This window comes from Anguilla anguilla, chromosome 1 (assembly GCF_013347855.1).
Source record: "Anguilla anguilla isolate fAngAng1 chromosome 1, fAngAng1.pri, whole genome shotgun sequence".
In the NCBI taxonomy this organism is placed as follows: Eukaryota; Metazoa; Chordata; class Actinopteri; order Anguilliformes; family Anguillidae; genus Anguilla; species Anguilla anguilla.
Genome location: NC_049201.1, coordinates 13790295 through 13808698, shown reverse-complemented (window position 1 = coordinate 13808698; position 18404 = coordinate 13790295). Strand labels below are relative to the sequence as shown.

At 50.5% G+C, this 18404-nt stretch overlaps 1 protein-coding gene across 8 annotated transcripts in view; it reads left to right on the top strand.

The window, feature by feature from the left end:
• The window catches only part of ppp1r13ba (protein phosphatase 1, regulatory subunit 13Ba), a 63871-nt gene extending 46279 nt beyond the window's left edge, over window positions 1–17592 (top strand). For 6 of the 8 annotated variants that reach the window (XM_035394842.1, XM_035394860.1, XM_035394851.1 and 3 more), the window contains 13 exons: window positions 742–916; window positions 3748–3944; window positions 4337–4501; window positions 5661–5853; window positions 6594–6734; window positions 9991–10112; window positions 10397–10856; window positions 11545–12326; window positions 14130–14267; window positions 14563–14696; window positions 15265–15431; window positions 15560–15759; window positions 16162–17592. In XM_035394842.1, the coding sequence (XP_035250733.1) occupies window positions 742–916; window positions 3748–3944; window positions 4337–4501; window positions 5661–5853; window positions 6594–6734; window positions 9991–10112; window positions 10397–10856; window positions 11545–12326; window positions 14130–14267; window positions 14563–14696; window positions 15265–15431; window positions 15560–15759; window positions 16162–16203 (2916 nt within the window). In that variant the 3' untranslated portion in view covers window positions 16204–17592. The remainder of the gene's footprint in view (window positions 1–741; window positions 917–3747; window positions 3945–4336; window positions 4502–5660; window positions 5854–6593; window positions 6735–9990; window positions 10113–10396; window positions 10857–11544; window positions 12327–14129; window positions 14268–14562; window positions 14697–15264; window positions 15432–15559; window positions 15760–16161) is intronic. The other 2 variants (XM_035394833.1, XM_035394869.1) reach the window with 2 other exon arrangements.
• Window positions 17593–18404: the final 812 nt, after the last annotated feature.

The window sequence follows — 18404 nt, the reverse complement described above, 5'->3', positions numbered from 1 at the left end:
AAATGGAAATCACTTTTTTTTTGGTTAAAATCTGCCCTTGAATTTCTGAAAAGTGTTAAAGACTGAAATCCTGTAAACAGGCGACAGCTGCGTGTGGGAAAAAAGTCGAACACAAACATCGGTCCACGGATGTGGAATTTGAGCCGGATGGCATCCGAAGATATGACCACACAGAGCGGCTTTCACACGTTATGTGCAAAACGCTCGGTCCGCCAGGAAGTGTTGTTTTCAGAATGTTATTATTCAGACAGAAAGGGGAGGCTATATGTGGGTAGCTCTCTCTCTCTCTCACACTCTCTCCCTCTGACCCAGGGTGATTCTATGTGAAACACACACACGCTAGCCTGGCTTAGAGAGGAGGTCTGAATCACAGCAGCCTGAGCTGTGGATCTTCACGCTTTAGACTGACTGCTGAGCACTTCACTACAGCACTACACGCGTGTCTGTCGATTGGCCTGTTTGGTCGGGTGTGTTCATACGTGCGCATGTGAGCAAAACCATTACACCCTGACTGCTCTGTCTGTCTCGGGGTTTACTTAGGCCGAATCACCGCGCTCAGACGTCTGCGTACGCGCGCGGGCGCGTCGGTGTTGAGTCACTGAGCGCGTTCGACATAGCGGAGCGCGTCTCGGGTTCAGGGGAGGTGAGCGCGGAGCGAAAGGGGTGAGCCTCTGCCGGTCTTTGTGTGTAAATGTCAGCGGCGCGGTTCTGAACCCCCCCCCCCTCGTTTCCCCCCCCCAGGAGCAGCGGCTGCGCTATCTGAAGCAGCAGGAGAGGAGGCAGCAGCAGGCCGTCTCCGAGACCGAGAAGCTGCAGAGGCTCAAAGAGCGCGTGGACAACCAGGAGGCCAAGCTGAAGAAGATCCGCGCCATGAGGGGGCAGGTGGACTACAGCAAGGTCACCAATGGCAACCTGTGTACGTAGGACCGCCCTCGCACACTTCAACATGCGCAGTGCTGGGAGAGGTGGGCGGAGCTACAGCAGCTGTCAGTCACTCATTTGAATGACTCCTGAATGTGCTGTGGTGAGCAGAACCTTTCGAATTGTTTGGATTGACAGCCTATTGTAGCTCCACCCAGGGCTGCTGGGTGAAATTCCTGGGCCCAGAACAAAATGATGTTATTATATTATTCATGGACAATAATAATTTTTCCACAAATCCGGAGACCATTGGACCCCCCCCCCCCCCCCAAAGGGCCTGGGACAACGTGCCCGGTTGTCCCCCCCTGACAGCGACCCTGGCTCCACTCGTTATGGAGTGCATGAACCTTCACCCTCCCATCATTAGATATATGCACAGTGCACAGGAAACATCCACACAAGGGCCTCTCATTTACTTATTAGGCGTGTTGCAAACGCTGTTTTCCAGACCCACTTCAGCAGCCTACATTCTTTGTGCATGCAGACCATTTATACAGCTGGATATTTACTGAAGCATTTCAGGTTAAGTATCTTGCCTCAAGGGCACGATGGCAGTACCTCACCTGGGAATTGAACTTGTGACCTTGCAGCTGACAGCAGATTTCCCTAAGAGTCTCCTCCAATGGGCAATTGGGGAAACATGAGGGGAGTGTTTTGATCCAGCGTCTTGGGTTGTTTTCGGACAGGCGACACAAGATCATCAGATCTGAAAACAATGTCTCCTCTCTCTTGGGCCCAGTCATTTGGTTGCTCACGGGTTTGTGGTTTTTTGATCTTGTGACTCAGTTAAAGGGTCCTGGGGGATTGGTCAGGGAATTAGGCTGTTTTCTGACACCCTTAAAGCAGTCCTTTTGTCTGTTGAGTGATTGGCCGGGGGGTCATGTTGGTCACACACGTTGGTGTAATCCTCTGTGCTACCTTCACACAGTCAGTGTGTGCAGTGGATTACCTCGGACTCATTAAAAATCTGATTAGCACACAGATGAATTATTCAAAACCATTCTCGTATTTGCAAAATCAATATATTCTAATATACCCATAACACAAACATACAAGCCTGCACAGAAGTGCATTTGTAAAGTCTAGACATTTTAATCAAATGTACTTAAATTATTGATGAAAAATACTGGCACAATATTATTTTGCCATCTTTCTAATACTTTATAATTTGGAAAAGGTGGTGTGTTAAATGAATCTTGGATAAATTCATTTTTTTCATGGCCTGTTTTTCCAGGTAATGTAAGAAAAACACCATTTCTCAGGCTGCATTACCATTAAAGGCAAAAATGAATGCTATCCCATTTCAGTCCACTTGTCAAAAAGTCTCTTTGTAGCAGTGACACGTTTCATATTACACAATATGTAATATTGAAACGCCAGAAGCTTCTCTGAATTGCTTTTTCCTAGATAGATTAAATATAATCATTGCTTTCACATCGCGCGTTGAGTGTTTAAAACTGAACATTACTTTTCTGTAATCATGATTATTCGAGTCTGCCATCGCTTTAGTGATATTTGCACTGTGATCTTGGGTTGCCAGTGACGATCATGGTCACTTTTCACAAGGACACCAGGATGCCCCCCACCTCCCACCCCCCCGGTGCTGAGAGGGCACAGGGCCAGGATTAGCACCCTGCTCCTGGTGGACATTAAGCCCGGGCTCTTATCCACATTATCCCCCGCTGATGGGCCCGCGTCTCCTTTCCCCCTGGCCTGGGTGGAAGAGCTTTTAACAGCACCTGGGCAGGCCGAAATGAGGGGTTAATCTGTGTCCCTGTCCCGTCTACACAGACACAGGGCAATCCGTCACCCCTAAACATCACCAGAGGGCTTCAGCTAGTCTTGAGGTGCTAGAGGAGCGTAAGAACGCTACGTGTTGATTCATTCAAGTCATGCATTCAAAAAAGTATCAACAAGTTGAAGGACTAATTGTGGAATTATCAACTGGAAAAAAGTTTTGTACGTGTCAAACTTCATGCCCTGTTGCATGTGGTAGAGAGCGTGTTCATGCTGTTGCGTGTGGAGTGGAGCGTTTTGGTGTTGCGTGTGGAGCGGAGCGTGTTGGTGCTGTTCCGTGTGGAGTAGAGCGTTTTGGTGTTGCGTGTGAAGTGGAGAGTTTTGGTGTTGCGTGTGGAGTGGAGAGTTTTGGTGTTGCGTGTGGAGCGGAGCGTGTTGGTGCTGTTGCGTGTGGAGCGTTTTGGTGTTGTGTGTGAAGTGGAGAGTTTTGGTGTTGCGTGTGAAGTGGAGAGTTTTGGTGTTGCGTGTGGAGCGGAGCGTATTGGTGTTGCGTGTGGAGCGTTTTGGTGTTGCGTGTGGAGCGTTTTGGTGTTGCGTGTGGAGCGGAGCGTGTTGGTGCTGTTGCGTGTGGAGCGTTTTGGTGTTGCGTGTGGAGCGGAGCGTATTGGTGTTGCGTGTGGAGCGTTTTGGTGTTGCGTGTGGAGCGGAGCGTGTTGGTGCTGTTGCGTGTGGAGCGTTTTGGTGTTGCGTGTGGAGCGGAGCGTATTGGTGTTGCGTGTGGAGCGTTTTGGTGTTGCGTGTGGAGCGGAGCGTGTTGGTGTTGCGTGTGGAGCGTTTTGGTGTTGCGTGTGGAGCGGAGCGTATTGGTGTTGCGTGTGGAGCGTTTTGGTGTTGCGTGTGGAGCGGAGCGTATTGGTGCTGTTGCGTGTGGAGCGTTTTGGTGTTGCGTGCGGAGCGGAGTGTTTTGGTGTTGCATGTGGAGCGGAGCGTATTGGTGTTGCGTGTGGAGCGTTTTGGTGTTGCGTGCGGAGCGGTGCGAGTTGTAGCTCACAGGATTTCCCCCCTGTCCCCCCCCCCTCCCCCCTGCAGCGGCGGAGATCGAGCACATCAACAGCATGTTCCAGGAGAAGCAGCAGGAGCTGCAGTCGGCCGTGCTGAAAGTAGACCAGCTCACGCAGCAGCTGGAGGACCTGCGCAGGGGCAAACTCAACGGCCTGCAGACGCTGAGCGGTCAGGTGACCGGCACGGCTGCGCTGGAGCTGCGCAAGCTCTACCAGGAGCTGCAGGTGAGCCTCGCCACCACTGCAGCACGGCGCATGCAGCACTGCAGAAAACAGCACGCTAAATTAGCATAATTACATCAGCAGTAAGATTCAGTTAAAATTCAGTTCCACAGATGCTATCTATCAAGTGATTTCTACACCATACAGTGGTGCATGCACAGCTGTGACATAGAGATGGGTGTAGACTGTATCAGGACAGGGTCTTTTATATCTGTGACCCAGCTGCCTTTACCAGGGTAAACTTGTTGTGGACATTCAGACCTCATACCTGGCTGTCTCCTTAAAAATGACTTATTTTGAGTGAATGCCTCTTCGCTCCTCCTAAATGATGATTCTCTGAGCATGTCTCTTCACGCTGTCTGTGTGCGGGACCTGACCTCTTCTTCCCCCCTCAGATCCGTAACAAGCTGAACCAGGAGCAGAACAGCAAGCTGCAGCAGCACAAGGACCAGCTCAACAAGCGCAACATGGAGGTGACGCTGATGGACAAGCGCATCGGGGAGCTGAGGGACCGCCTCTATAAGAAAAAAGCTGAGGCACGTCAAAAAGAGAACATCCCTGTAAGGCCAGGAGCGCACAGCACACCCCCACGCACAGCCCGCCAGCCTTGTGCACCTGCACACCTCCACACACACGGAGATACAGAGGGGACCAAAACACTGAGGGACCCTACCAGGAGCTCCCTGTTTTCATTACTTATCAAGGGCTAATAACATTATGATACTGTGTTTATATGTCTTTTTCAAGGATACGTTCAAGTCCCAAAAACTTGTAGGTATTTATTGAAGGTCACAATTTGTTAGTACTTCGTGTACTTCACTCTGCTTGGCATTGATTCAGGCAGCTTATGTAACACCTCGTTTTTCATTTCACTCCAGCGCTTTCTCAACACGTCCCACATATGATCTGTTGATGTCACTCGATGATCAGGTCTGGTAACTGGTGGGAACGGCATCCTAATAAGCTTCCCTTGTTCTCAATAATGTGTTCTTGAATAAGAAGTGTAATTGGAGTATCATAATTGCAGTATTCCTTGATAAATAATGAAAACAACCAGGACTTGACAGTGTCCTCAGACTTTTGGTCCCCGCTGTATGTGTACAGGGATTTTAGCTTTCCTGTTTTCGGTGGCTTTAGTGGTGGTGGTTTGGGTGGACTCTGAGCTTGTGTAAGGTGGCCCGAGTTAAAATGGGAGGCTTGGGTGGTCTCTGTGAGCTTGCGTGAGGTGGCCCGAGTTTAAATGGGAGCTGTGGGTGGACTCTGTGAGCTTATATGAGGTGACCTGAGTTTAAATGGGAGATGTGAGAGTCGTGGCCTGTGGTGTTGGAGAAGTTGGAGGAAGTACGGTTAGTGAAGGAGGTTTTCCGGACAGACGAGAGATCTGTGAGCGCCTCCGGGCCTCGTGTTTTTCTCACGAGCGCTGAGTCTGTGAAGCCCTGCTCAGTGGAGCCGGGACGCTGGGCCTCCTGAATGGGAGGAAATGAGCCCCTGCGATGGCTTTCCGGCCTCGCCCGTCCCCCCCGTCCCGCGCTCTGAAAGGGACAGCTGTCCCGCCACGTCCTCCCTCTCCTGTCCCTGCTCGAGTGGGCCAGCTGACAGGATGCCGCCGCCGCCGTCTCTTTGTCCCGAAAGCGAGAGCGCGTTGAATGGGATCTTTAATCGCAGCCGAGGGAAGCGATCGGTCTGACCCGTCCCCCCTCTTTCCCCTTTCCCTCACAGCTGAACAGGATCAACGGGACCCCGTCCCCCCAGCCGGCCCCCGGGAGCTCGGGCCGCGTGGCCGCCGTGGGGCCCTACATCCAGGTGCCCGTCCCGGGCCGGCAGGACGGGGGGTACGCGGTGCCCCCCGACCCCCTCAAACCGCAGTCGCTGGGAGTGACGGCCGCCATCAACCACGCCCGCTCCAAATCAGGTGAGCCTCTAGGCTGCTAACGGCTCCTCTCCCTCCCATTCACCATCTACCTTTATATTTTGCTTTTTTTCTGCCAGTCTATTCACTGTAGCTGCCCCCCTATAATGCCTTTTCATCAGTATACTCCAGGGCTCTGCAGGGATATATGGTGGCTGGACTTTAATTAGTATGGTAATTGCTCTTGTACATGTTAATAAGTAAAAATCCCAGCTGAGCCATTGCATTACCCTCAAGCAGTGATGTAATGGCCCTGGTTTATTGATATTGATCACAGTATTAGCAGGGCAGGCGGGCAGGCATATTGCCCCTCTATATTGTATTGATACCTTGTACCTATTCTACAATTGTATGTTATCCTTATCTTAATCCTTTCCCTTTAAAATGTATAACATCTGTAGATTTAAGATTTTTTTAAATGAAAGCATTTCAGTGTACAGAGGAAGCTGGCTGAATCCGGCTGTATACGTGTGCGGTGGTTCTGGCTCTTCCTTTAGGGGGAGCCAGTGAGCAGACACCACACAGTCGAACCCTGTCCCTGCCTTTTGCGCCTCCCATTCCTCTCCTACCGCCATTTTAAATCCTGTTCAATTGATCTTTTTGTTCTGAGGTTTCTCTGGCTATTTCCTCCTCTGACCTCTTATGATTTATATTCTTTTGTCTTTCCTTTCCTCTCCATGTTCTCCCTGCCCTTTATTGTTTGTCCTCCTTGTCGTCGGTCTCGTGTCCCTCCGGGTGGGCAGAGAGCGAGGGGCGTGGCGTCAGAAAGCCCCCCGGCCCGTGGAAGGTCTCAGATTTAGACATCATAGTGGATCCTCTGTTGCTGTCTCCCCCCGAGCCGAGACCGGGCCCAGGGGCGCCCTTGGGGTCCGACAGTGTGTCGTGTGAGTCTGCAGGCACAGCAGGAGGAGGGCTCTGAACCTTATCAATAGTAGTGCACGCGTGTGGGTGCTCACTGTACCCCCTCTGTAGCCCCCCACACATACAAAGGCATGGCTCCTCCCCCCAAAGCCTTTTCACACACCTGGAATCACTGGTACTATTACCACTGTTTTGCCTAAAGAGAAAAAATCACTCTTAGCAAATATGTATAGCCTGAATACAACAGACCTGAATAGAACATCAATCTTCTGTCTGAGCAACTCACTGAAAGGTACTTTAGCCATTGGGAAAAGCTTTAGCGTTCAGAAAAGAAGTCAGGCACAGGTCAGTACTCTGTGGTTATGATCATGTTTAATTCAGCACAAAGGTTTCAGTGTAAATGGCCGTGTTTGAGAGGCTGGGCTCGGGGTAAGATGATAACTGAAAGTGTTTTGTTGTTCGGTCAGAAAGAGAAGGACAGATGAAGGTGGAACTGCAGGAAATGGATGAAGGGGAAGTGTTTACAGTTCTGAACTGATTTGGAGGTCAGAAAGCTGAAGCCGAAGTTTGGAGCTGGGGGGGGGGGGGGGGGGGGTTGGGGGGAAGGTGGACTATGAAATCCCCACCTCTCAGAGGTGTTCTGAAGAAGCGTATCTGTATGGAGAGAACAGATAAGCACTCAGAAATGTGTGTGATTTCAGCTGGGAATGCCGTCCTCTGGAAATGGCGGTGATTCTAGGTGTGCGCTAAAGGTCCTGGGCAGGAGACAGCTATGCGAGCAGTGTCCTGTTCCTAAAGAGAGTATGTGTGTGTGTGTGTGTGTGTGTGTGTTGTGCATATGTGTGTGTGCATGCATGTGTGTGTGTGTACTGTATGCGTGTGTGTGTGCTTGCATGTGTGCTTGTGTATGTGTGTGTGTGTGTGTCTGTATGTACTGTATGCATGCATGTGTGCTTGCATGTGTGTGTGTGCTTGTGTGCATGTGTGTGTGTGTGTGTTTGTGTACGTGTGTGCGTGTGTGTTTGTGTGCGTTCCTGTGTGTGTGTGCTTGCGTGCGTGCTTGAGTGCGTGTGTGTGTGCTTGTGTACGTGTGTGTGTGTTTGTGTATGTGTGCGTTCCTGTGTGTGTTTGCTTGCTCATGTCATACAGTGCTCTCCTCTACACTGATAAGGTTCACTTGTACTCTCAGCCTCTGAATCTCTGATCTCAGCATCAGTCAAATTTACCTCAGTAAATTTGATTTAGATTCAACTGACATTTCATGTAATGTAGCTCAGTTCAACATGCATTTTCATTAACACATAGCAGTGTTACAGTCGTAGACTGTTATAGCAGTAGAGGATTCATCTTCATTTTAGCTTCAGTGTGAAGAAAGGTTCCTATGGAAGCAGTGATTGCTGGTATAATTAATTAGGTTTCCTGTATAACAGAACAATCAGCAGTCATATGGGATGATACTCTTTTATTTCTTTATTAAGGTGATGCTCCAATAATCAGTGTTTTGGTTACTTTAAAGTAATATGGACTTGTTATTGTAATAATACACATTACAATTATAATAATTCTAGAAATATATATTTTGTTGCATAATATTTAGAAGAATTATGTCTTTTTTGTCTGAATTTCCTTTGTAATGTGACTATTGGAGTGGTACAGCCTAAGGCGTGTTTCCATAATACACCTCTAATCATCTGGAAATAATCTCTAGAAAATGCATAACTATTGTATGCACATTGCATGCAACTGCGTAATCTCAGCTAATCTATTACATTGACTACGTTGGGATTGGACATATTTTGAATGGTAATGGGGACCCAGCGATTCTGCTTCTGCATTTCTGGTGATTCATCCTAATTAATGCTGCTGCGTTTCCTGGCATTTGAGACGAGAAAATTGTGTGTCCTTGCCAAGCAGAAATGGCTGCTAAAGGGAGGCATTTTAGCTCATGTGAAAAATCCAATTAAGGAATTTTACAGTGAGCGGGGAGTAGAAAAATCCCCCTCCCCCCCGGCTGCTCTATTTTGGGCCAGTGCTCTGCTGTTGGTGCTGTGTTTTGCCTTCCTTCCTCCGATTGTTTGTAGCCCCCTCAGCGCCTCTCGTCCTGCTCCGTCCTGCCTCGTCTCGCGAGTGGGCCCTGGCTCCTTCACAGGGGGTGGGGGGGTATATTGGGGTAGAAACGGGACAATGGGCCCTCTCTGCCATTACGCCTCCGCCGTGGCCGTCGCTTATCGCTCATCGCTCAGCGCGGTTAGCGCCGCTAACATGCGCCCTGGTGTCGTGAAATTGGCCTTCCGCAGCTAAGAAGAGCTAGCATCGTTCGCTGCAGAAGAGCTAGCGTCTCTCACTGCAGAAGAGCTAGCATCACTGCAGAAGAGCTAGCGTTTCTCACTGCAGAAGAGCTAGCATCACTGCAGAAGAGCTAGCATCTTTCGCTGCAGAAGAGCTAGCGTCTCTCACTGCAGAAGAGCTAGCATCACTGCAGAAGAGCTAGCGTTTCTCACTGCAGAAGAGCTAGCATCTTTCGCTGCATTTTCTGCTCCGCTGTATGGCCTGTCAGCCACTGTCAGAACAAAAAGCTTCATATCTTTGTAGCGCAAGCCCGTTTTCCACAGCTAGCTCATCCCGCACACACGCGTGGCACACTGCCTCCATTTTGTCATTTTTCTCTGCAGACAGGGGGCTGATGGGACGCAGGGTGTACTCCGGGCTGACGGGGGTGTTTTTGAGCGCCTAGCGGAGCGGGGGAAGCGGTGATGTAATGCCCTGAAGCGCTGAGCGTGCAGCGATCAGGGCCACCGAGGCGTGAGGGGCATCGCTCAGACGAGCCCACGTCACCGGCTGTCACCGCAGGGGAACGGGAGCCTTCTTTTAGGCCGGGACGGAGCCAAAATGGAGGACGTTTCTTTAAATTCTGGCAAATGGGTGGAAAGAGAGAGGAGTGATGGACTTTATTTTGCAGCGTAAGGGCGATGGCTAGTCTTTTTACTGCTTTCTCTCTCTATAAAAATGTGTTTATGGCTTCAAAGTCCAGAAGTGCAGGTGCAGTAAACGGAACTCCATCTGACGACAGGCGCTGAGGCAGCGGTTTTTATAAAATTTTATTTTATTTTATTTTCAGCGCAATCGCGATCAATCACTCACCGCAAAGCCTGCGAATCCGCAGCCTAATTTGCTCCCTAATGAAACAGGGCTGCTGCTGTGGGTTTTGTGGCAAAGCCGCTTCCTTCTCTCCCCCCCCAGCTGACTCCTTCTCTGTGCTTCTCTGCCCCGCCCCCTCAGCCAACGATGCCAACTGGCCCACGCTCAGCAAGGCCAAGCCCCCGGACTGGAAGGACTCCGGCATGGACGCGGGAAGCAAGCTGGCCCCCCCAGGCACCCCCCCAACCACACACGCAGACAAGGTGAGAGATGGAGCTCACTTTCCTGATCTTCCTCAGTCAACATTATGAAGTATTTTAGTCTTATATTTAGAATTTTTTTAAAATGTCTATTACTTTTTTAATAAATAAGACAAAAAGATCATTTCAAGATTTGCCAATGGGGTAAGACAAGCAAAAGTAACTAAGAAAACATGCTTGAGATTGGATTTTAAGTCTCAGACTAAAACAGTTGTTGAGACAGACATGTTTGCAGTGTAATGCAGATGTGATACAGGTTTCTCAGTGCACTGCCTGTCGCTCCTCAGGGCCTGGACTCCAGTAAGCTGGCAGGGTCAGTCCCCGCCCTGTCCAAGGCCCTGCCCCCCAGCTACAGCACCTACCCCAGCCCGGGGCTGCTGTCCTCGGCCGGCTCCACCAGCTCCCTGGACCGCCGCAAGGACAGCCTCCCCCGCTCCGTCGCGGCCGGCCAGCCCTGGCACAGGGCCCCGCCCTCTCCCGGCTCCTCCTCCCAGCAGATCCAGCAGCGCATCACGGTCCCGCCCAGCCCCACCTTCCAGCCCGGCTCCCCGCTCTTCTCCCCTGGGGAGAGGACGGACCCCCCGCTGGCCGTGGCCGTGCGCCCCTACATACCCGACAAGGGCTCCCGGCCGCAGTCCCCCCGGAAGGGCCCCCCCACCATGAACTCCAGCTCCATTTACCACATGTACCTCCAGCAGGGCGGGCCCAAGAACCACCCCCTCAACAGCAAGCCTGCTGTCAAAGCAGGTAACTGCACCACTTCAGCACTGACACGCAAGGGAGCGAGGGAAAACTACTGTCTGAGGACAAAACTGCACAAGTGCTTAAACTTAACTGTATATCCTCTAATAATATCCTCTAATAATCAAAGTAATTGCTAAGATTGTGTAGAATAACATAATTTCTGTTTGTATATGACCAAGACTTTTTTTACTCTGTGGCAATAAATCCGCACAGTGGAAGTGTATGCAACATGGCTTCTTTAGTAGTAGCAGTACTAAAGAAGCCATGTTTTTAAGAAGTCCCGTTAAGGGAAATTGCTTTATCACAAACAGTACAATTCAGGCTAGAAAAACTGTCGGTAGTAGTACATTTTCTTCCTCCAAGAGGTCAAATTAGACCTTAGACATTATCCATTAGACAGTCGGGTCGGGCGCACAACCATTAAAATCATTCCACAATCTCATTGCACTTGCCAGAAATGCCCATTTGTAACTCTCTAGAAATTTCCAGAAAAATAAATCTTTTACTGGAGCACCTTCCGTGTTTTATTAATATGTTGTAGACAGGATGACTTCCATTATCTAATATAGTTTTCTTTTAGCTATCTTATCATACAGAGTGTCTGGTGATTCTAGGTGATTTATTACTAATTTATTAGTGTAATGGCTACCTATGGCTAACCCTGTTCCCTGCTCTTCTGTGCTCTGTGCAGTCTATGGGAAGCCGATCCTGCCCTCCAGCTCCACCTCTCCCTCTCCTCTGCCCTTCCTGCACGGGCCTGCGTCTCCCGGGGTCCAGGCTTCCGGGGAGGACGTGGTGGACAGGGAGGGAGACCCCCAGAGCGGCTCCCCGGGGCCCAGGGAGGCCCCCCCCAGCGTGGAGAACATCCCGCGGCCGCTGAGCCCCACCAAGCTGACGCCCATGGCGCACTCGCCGCTGCGTTACCAGAGCGACGTGGACCTGGAGATCCTGCGCAAGAGGCTGGCCAACGCGCCGCGCCCGCTGAAGAAGCGCAGCTCCATTACCGAGCCCGAGGGCCCCAGCGGCCCCAACATCCAGAAGCTCCTGTACCAGCGCTTCAACACGCTGGCGGGGGGCATGGAGGGCGGGGGCGTGGGCGGCACGCCCTTCTACCAGCCCGCCAACCCCCCCGACTACATGGGCGGAGTCCTGGCCGACTTGGACAACGCCAACGTCGCCAACGGCAACCCGCCGGAGGCCCCCGCCCACACCGCGCCCCCGGCCGAGCTCCCCAAGACCAACCCCCTGCCCCCCCCCGCCCCTTCCTCCGACGCCAACGACAACCAGCTGCCCCCCCCGCCCACCGAGGAGCTGACGCCCGGGCAGCTCGTCCTGCCCCCGGACGCCACGGAGGACGCGAACAACAACAACCCCCCCGCCGGGCCCACGGACGCCATGCCCAGCCCGATCCCCGAGGCCAGCCATCCCGAGGAGGAGGGGACAACTCCGGCCACGCCCATCTCCCAGCCCACGGTGAGTCTGCCACACCCCACCATGAGCGAGATGCTCATAGAGCTACACACACAGCAGAGCTCAGCGATACACCTGGATGAGCAAGTGGTTAGAACAGGAACGTTTAAAAAAATAAAAATAAAGTAAAAACAAAATAACAAAATTTAATTCAGCTCGCAGGACTCTACACTAGCATTTTTTTTTATGGAACACATATTCTCCTAAGGTGAAAAATGTAGGAGGACACTAATGCATCCCAATTAGTAGATGTGCTCCTTAATTGTTTCTCCAGTTAACACACATCAGTTTTCAGGAGCAAATGCTTCTAAAGCCGCGTTTCCACCAAAATTACCCGGAACTTTCAGTCCCAGGAACTACTTTACCAGGAACTAAAAGGTTCCTTCAGCTAATGGTTGTCTGCGTTTCCACCGGGGTCTAAAGTACCGCGAAGATTAGGCAAATTAGCCCACTGACGTTGTCGTCGGTCCATCTGTCATATGATTTCTTCTGTAACTCCATACTACCACCGAAGTAGCCTACATTATTTTCTAATAACCGGGACAGTCCGGAGGGGTTTATTCCACTTATATACAACGGGTTACCAACAATGACTATATATGGTTACTTTTGTATTTATTGATTTTCATATATCCTCTCAAACACATTCATTAACAGCAGAAAACATGCACACGTTGTAAACAATTTGCTGTTTTATTACTTTCTCGTTGTCAATTCCATATAGGCTAATCGCAAAATGACAAGAATAGAACGAAAACTCGGACTTGCGTGAAAATGTAAATTAAGTAGTGTACCAGCCACCGTTTGCTTTCCTTCGAAGTTACTGCTAGCCGAGCAGCGAAGTGTGCCCTCCAGATGCGAACCATGCACCATAAATGAGTCCATAGTCTTCCTGGTCTTTTCGTGGAATTGAAAAATGGCAGTAAAATTGAGTAAAATTACGGCAGTCTGAAAAAGATAAAGCGAAGATTACTAGAATTAACCTGTTATTTTACCCGGATAAAAAGGTGATTTCCAGTTTGCTTGTACTGTATCACCAATGTTAATTATGCAGAACTACCGCATACCTCACATAACTGTATCAAACGTTTTGAGTCAATTACAACGGGCTAACAAAGAAAATCCGGAAGAAAATATTCAGCAACCGAATTAATCCGTTTGAATGTTTTGGTAGCCTACGTAATATGCTGTCCCAGCACGAATGCTTAGCATTTTATAAAACGAATACTAAAGCAAGAAAAGAACAGAAGAGCACACGTTATAATTCCAAGACGTTGACAGGTTATAACCAAAAGTAGGCTACTGCGCCGCATAACATACACGTTTGATTTGAAGTTATTATGAAAATAAATTGGTTTGCCGCTGCATATTTTCAAACATGGTGGGTAATGGCGGAAAATAAATACAACACAAATGCTACGAGTACTCGACCAATCAGAAATGTTCAGCGCTGCAAGCTCCACCCAAAAGGTTCCTGTACTTTCGGAAAGTACTACCCCCCGAGCAGGAACGTTTTGGGGGGTAAAACAAAGCACCCAGAACTAAATTTAGACCCTAGTTCCTGCGGTGGAAACGCACTGAGTTCCTCAAAAGGTTCCTAGTTCCGGGGTATAGTTCCTGCGGTGGAAACGCGGCTTAAAATGGAGCTCCTAAAAAACTTTAATTGTTATTTATGGTCAGTACCTCATGCACTCAGTAGGGTTCTCTTACTCAGTGAGACTAATTGACAGACTGAAAGAGGGATCTGTTGAAGTGTGCACAGTGTTGTTTCGGATCCGACTGACCTCCCCTGCCCCCTCCGTGCAGGTCAAACGCACCAACCTGAAGAAGCCGGACTCAGAGCGGACGGGCCATGGGCTGCGGGTCAAGTTCAACCCGCTGGCCCTGCTGCTGGACGCCTCCCTGGAGGGCGAGTTCGACCTGGTCCAGAGGATCATTTATGAGGTACTGAGCGGCTGCACTGTGTCATCCACAGCTGTGTCTGACATCTTAGTCATCCTTAGCAGTGTCAGATGTCTCATAGTCAGCCGTGTCAAACATCTCAATCATCCTTAGCCATGTCAGATGTTTCAGTTGTCCTCAGCCGTGTCAAACATCTCAGTCACCCTCACCTGTGTCAGATATCTGTCATCCTCAGCTGTGTCAGACATCTCAGTCATCCTCAGCTGTGTCAGACATCTCGTTCATCCTCAGTCATATCACACTCTCATTCCCCGTTATTTCGCTGTGCTCTTCCCAGGTGGAGAACCCCAGTAAGCCCAACGACGAGGGCATCACGCCCCTGCACAACGCCGTCTGCGCTGGGCACCACCACATTGTCAAGTTCCTACTGGACTTCGGGGTCAACGTCAACGCCGCGGACAGCGACGGCTGGTGAGGCTGAGCCGCGCGCGCTTCCGTGCTGCTGCAGCCAGCAGGGAACTGAGCCTCAGTGGCGGCTATTTCAGGATAATCAGGGATCCGAGTCCTCTGTATTTAGAAAGGTGTAATTCTAGGCCCACAGAGCAGTAGGGTGAAGGTCTCATCACTGAACTACTTTGTGCTTGAATTTTGTCTTTCCTTGTGCGCTAGCAGATTTCTCAAAAAAACTTTCTAATACGTATGCAATCAGGGCATAAAATGTATTTTTTTCGCCCACTGGCCAGAGTGGTCTCTCAGTACTAAAAGATCACGAGCCATTTTACCAGCCGCATTACCTTTTACAACCTGCTTTTTTACCTGCCAAAGTGGCTGCTAGAGAACATCTTACAGCCACCATCAAAATTTTACCTGTACTTGGCTGGTGGCGGGTGTCAATTTCACACCCTGCAAACTCATTTTTAGGGTAAGAATGAAAGGCAAAGTAGGAAGAGCGTGTGTGGTGTGTGTACTGTATGTACTATACGTGCGCAGGTCATAGGCTAGTAGCTCCTGCTGACTGTGCTGACTGTGTCGTGCCCAGGACGCCCCTGCACTGCGCTGCGTCCTGCAACAGCGTGCACCTGTGCAAGATGCTGGTGGAGTCGGGCGCCGCCATCTTCGCCACCACCATCAGCGACGTGGAGACGGCCGCCGACAAGTGCGAGGAGATGGAGGAGGGCTACATCCAGTGCTCGCAGTTCCTCTACGGTGAGTGGCGGCGGGAGGGGCGGGGCAAGGGGCGGGGCAGGGGGCGGGGTGAGGAGGGGGATGAGAAAGTAGGTACCAGTACCGCGGAGCGCTCTGTAACGCCCTTCCCTCTCCCCTGGTCTCCCCAGGCGTGCAGGAGAAGCTGGGGGTGATGAACAAGGGCACGGTCTACGGCCTGTGGGACTACGAGGCGCAGAGCCCCGACGAGCTGTCCTTCAGAGAGGGCGACGCCGTCACCGTGCTGCGCCGGAAGGACGACAGCGAGACCGAGTGGTGGTGGGCGCGGCTCAACGACAAGGAGGGCTACATCCCGCGCAACCTGCTGGGGGTGAGTGCCGCCGCCGCCCCCCTGTGGAGGCGCAACGCTACTGCCAGGCCTCAGGCCGCAATTACACCAGCAGTATGGCCAGGGGTGAGTCCGGTTCACCTTTAGAGTGCTGAAACCCTCCCCCTCTGATTGGACGGTTGACGGGGGGTAGCTGCAGAAATAGTGATTGCTGTAAGAGAGCTTGTCATTCACACTTCACGGATCATGGGTACTTGAAAGAAAACAAATCTGTTTTCTTTGACCTTCACACTGAAGATAGTGTTTCAGAAGGCAAAGTAGTTCATATTTACTTTAACAAAGCACTTCTGTAACCTGGAACGGCAGTGCCCCCTGCTGTTGAACATAGACCAGTGCAACCAGTAACTGAAGCTAACTGCTCACTGTGGTCTTCTGTCCCTGCAGCTGTACCCCAGGATCAAGCCGCGACAGCGCTCGCTGGCATAGCTCCCCCGACGACCCGCAGGGTGGGCAGCACCAGCCCGTCCTTCTGGGCGTGAAACAGGACATGCGGACAAGGACTGGATCGTGGCCCCGCCCCTTTCCGCGTCGCCGCCGCCCCCTGGCAGGAGAAACGTGGCTCCGGGGACGGCGGCGTGAGGTTTATTGGACTGTGTGGGCAGACCACGCCACACAGCAACCTGGACTCAGGCGGACCCAGACCCGGAGGCCGAGGCGCTCAGCCTCTGGTTCATCTCACGTCTGGTTCATTTTTCATTTCATCTCAAGGCTGAAGCCTACTTATAACGGAAAGGTCCATCACTACTCACCCATTCTATTGTTTTTTGGTTTTTTTTAACACTGCCCATTGGCATTGAAGGAATGCTGTTCATTTCTTTCCACGTTGTGTCTGTTTTCTCTACTTTTGTGTCAGAGGGGACGTGAATGTGTTGTGTGAAGCCAAGAGGAAGTGATGCGTTCTGAATGGGCGGAGAGCAGGGTTTGTGAGGAAGTGATGCGTTCTGAATGGGCGGAGAGCAGGGTTTGTGAGGAAGTGAGTTGTGAATGGGTGGAGAGCAGGGTTTATAATAAGTGATGTACTCTGAATGAGTGGAGAGCAGGGGTTGTGCAGGAAGTGATGCGCTCTGAACAGGCAGAGGGCAGGGTTTGTCAGCGTTTGACGTCATCGAGTGACGAAGGAAGCCCTGTGGAGACGGGTCTCCCACCTGTGAGAAGGACCAGAGCAGGACCACAGGGCCTCCCTCGTAGCCAGGAAGATGGCGGAAGAAAAGAAAGCTGGTTGGAGGAGGCAGAGGCCGGCAGAGCCATGCAGAGATTAGGACGTGTAGTGCAGTTTTAGAGGAGTGCAGTGTAGGTGTTTATTGATTGGAATGACGCTGGAGTGTTGGAGGAGGATCAGAGGGCCGAGGGTGCTGAGGATGTAGACTGAGCGTGTGCCAGAGGCACTGTCTGTTCCTCACAGGCCGCAGTCAGAGGAGTGTTTCAGTGAGAGCCGAGCGCTTTCAAAAACCGCTACGTGTGAATCTTTTCTCCTTTTGAAATAAACACTTTCAAGCAGGTCGTCCGTAAAACCCTATATTCGCGCATTGTTTTACATTTAGGCAGGAATTTGTACGTTGCGTAACATCGACTCGCCTTTCCCCCCCCCCCCCCTTTTAAGCGTTGTGTAATTTTTACCCACACCAAGCCGATGCTGTACAGAGCTTGACCGCTGAATATATCTGTAAATACTGTGGCGAGAGTGAGTGAAGGGACGTTTGCCTTTCTGCTGTATGGAGCATAACTGCGATGCGGGTGCCGTATGGCACACAGGCACACTACTCACGCGACCTGTTATGTAAATGTGCACAATAAAATGATGCCCTGGCATGAGAATGAGCGTCATGTTTTTGAGTGCATGTCAATCTGGTGTGTGTTTGTTTGTGTGTGTGTGTGTGTGTGTGTGTGTGTATTTTACAGTGACTGCATTCACGGCTAACCAAAAAGGTACACTGGAGCTATGAGACACCCACTTCCCCATAAAAAAAAAACAAGTGAACACATTAGAACATTTGATTTAAAGTGTATATCATACTGTCCTACTCCAGAAGACACCATGGCACATAGACTACATGCTGTCAGTAGAGAGGGGTGGTGACAAATATGTTACACCAGTCAGTGTTGCACTGCACTGTCCTTTTACACAGCACATATAGCTACTGCTATGGGGAGAGCAACAATGCAGCACTCAAGCAACAAACAGCATGTAGACTATAATGGGGAGAGCAACAATTGTGTGTACTGCTATGGGGAGAGCAACAATGCAGCACTCAAGCAACTAAAACAACATGAGTACCTTAATGGGAACAGCAACAAATAAGACCTCAAGCAACAAAAATGGCACGTATACTGCTATGGGGACAGAAACAATTCAGCACTCAAGCAACAAAAGTCTTCTGTGGCCTAGTGTCCTGACATCCCACTCATAAAGGGGATTTATAGTGGGTTTCATGAACATCACTAATCTCTGTAAATCAAATGACATCATAAATGTCCCTAATAGCTGGAAATAGCTGACAAACTGCAGTGCACACTTACTAAAATGTTAAATTATTTTAATAACCCTAGGTGAGTTGGGGAAGGAGCAATCAGAATAGCCAGTACCCTGTTTAATGCAACATTTAAATATGCTACAAGTAAAGCAGTGA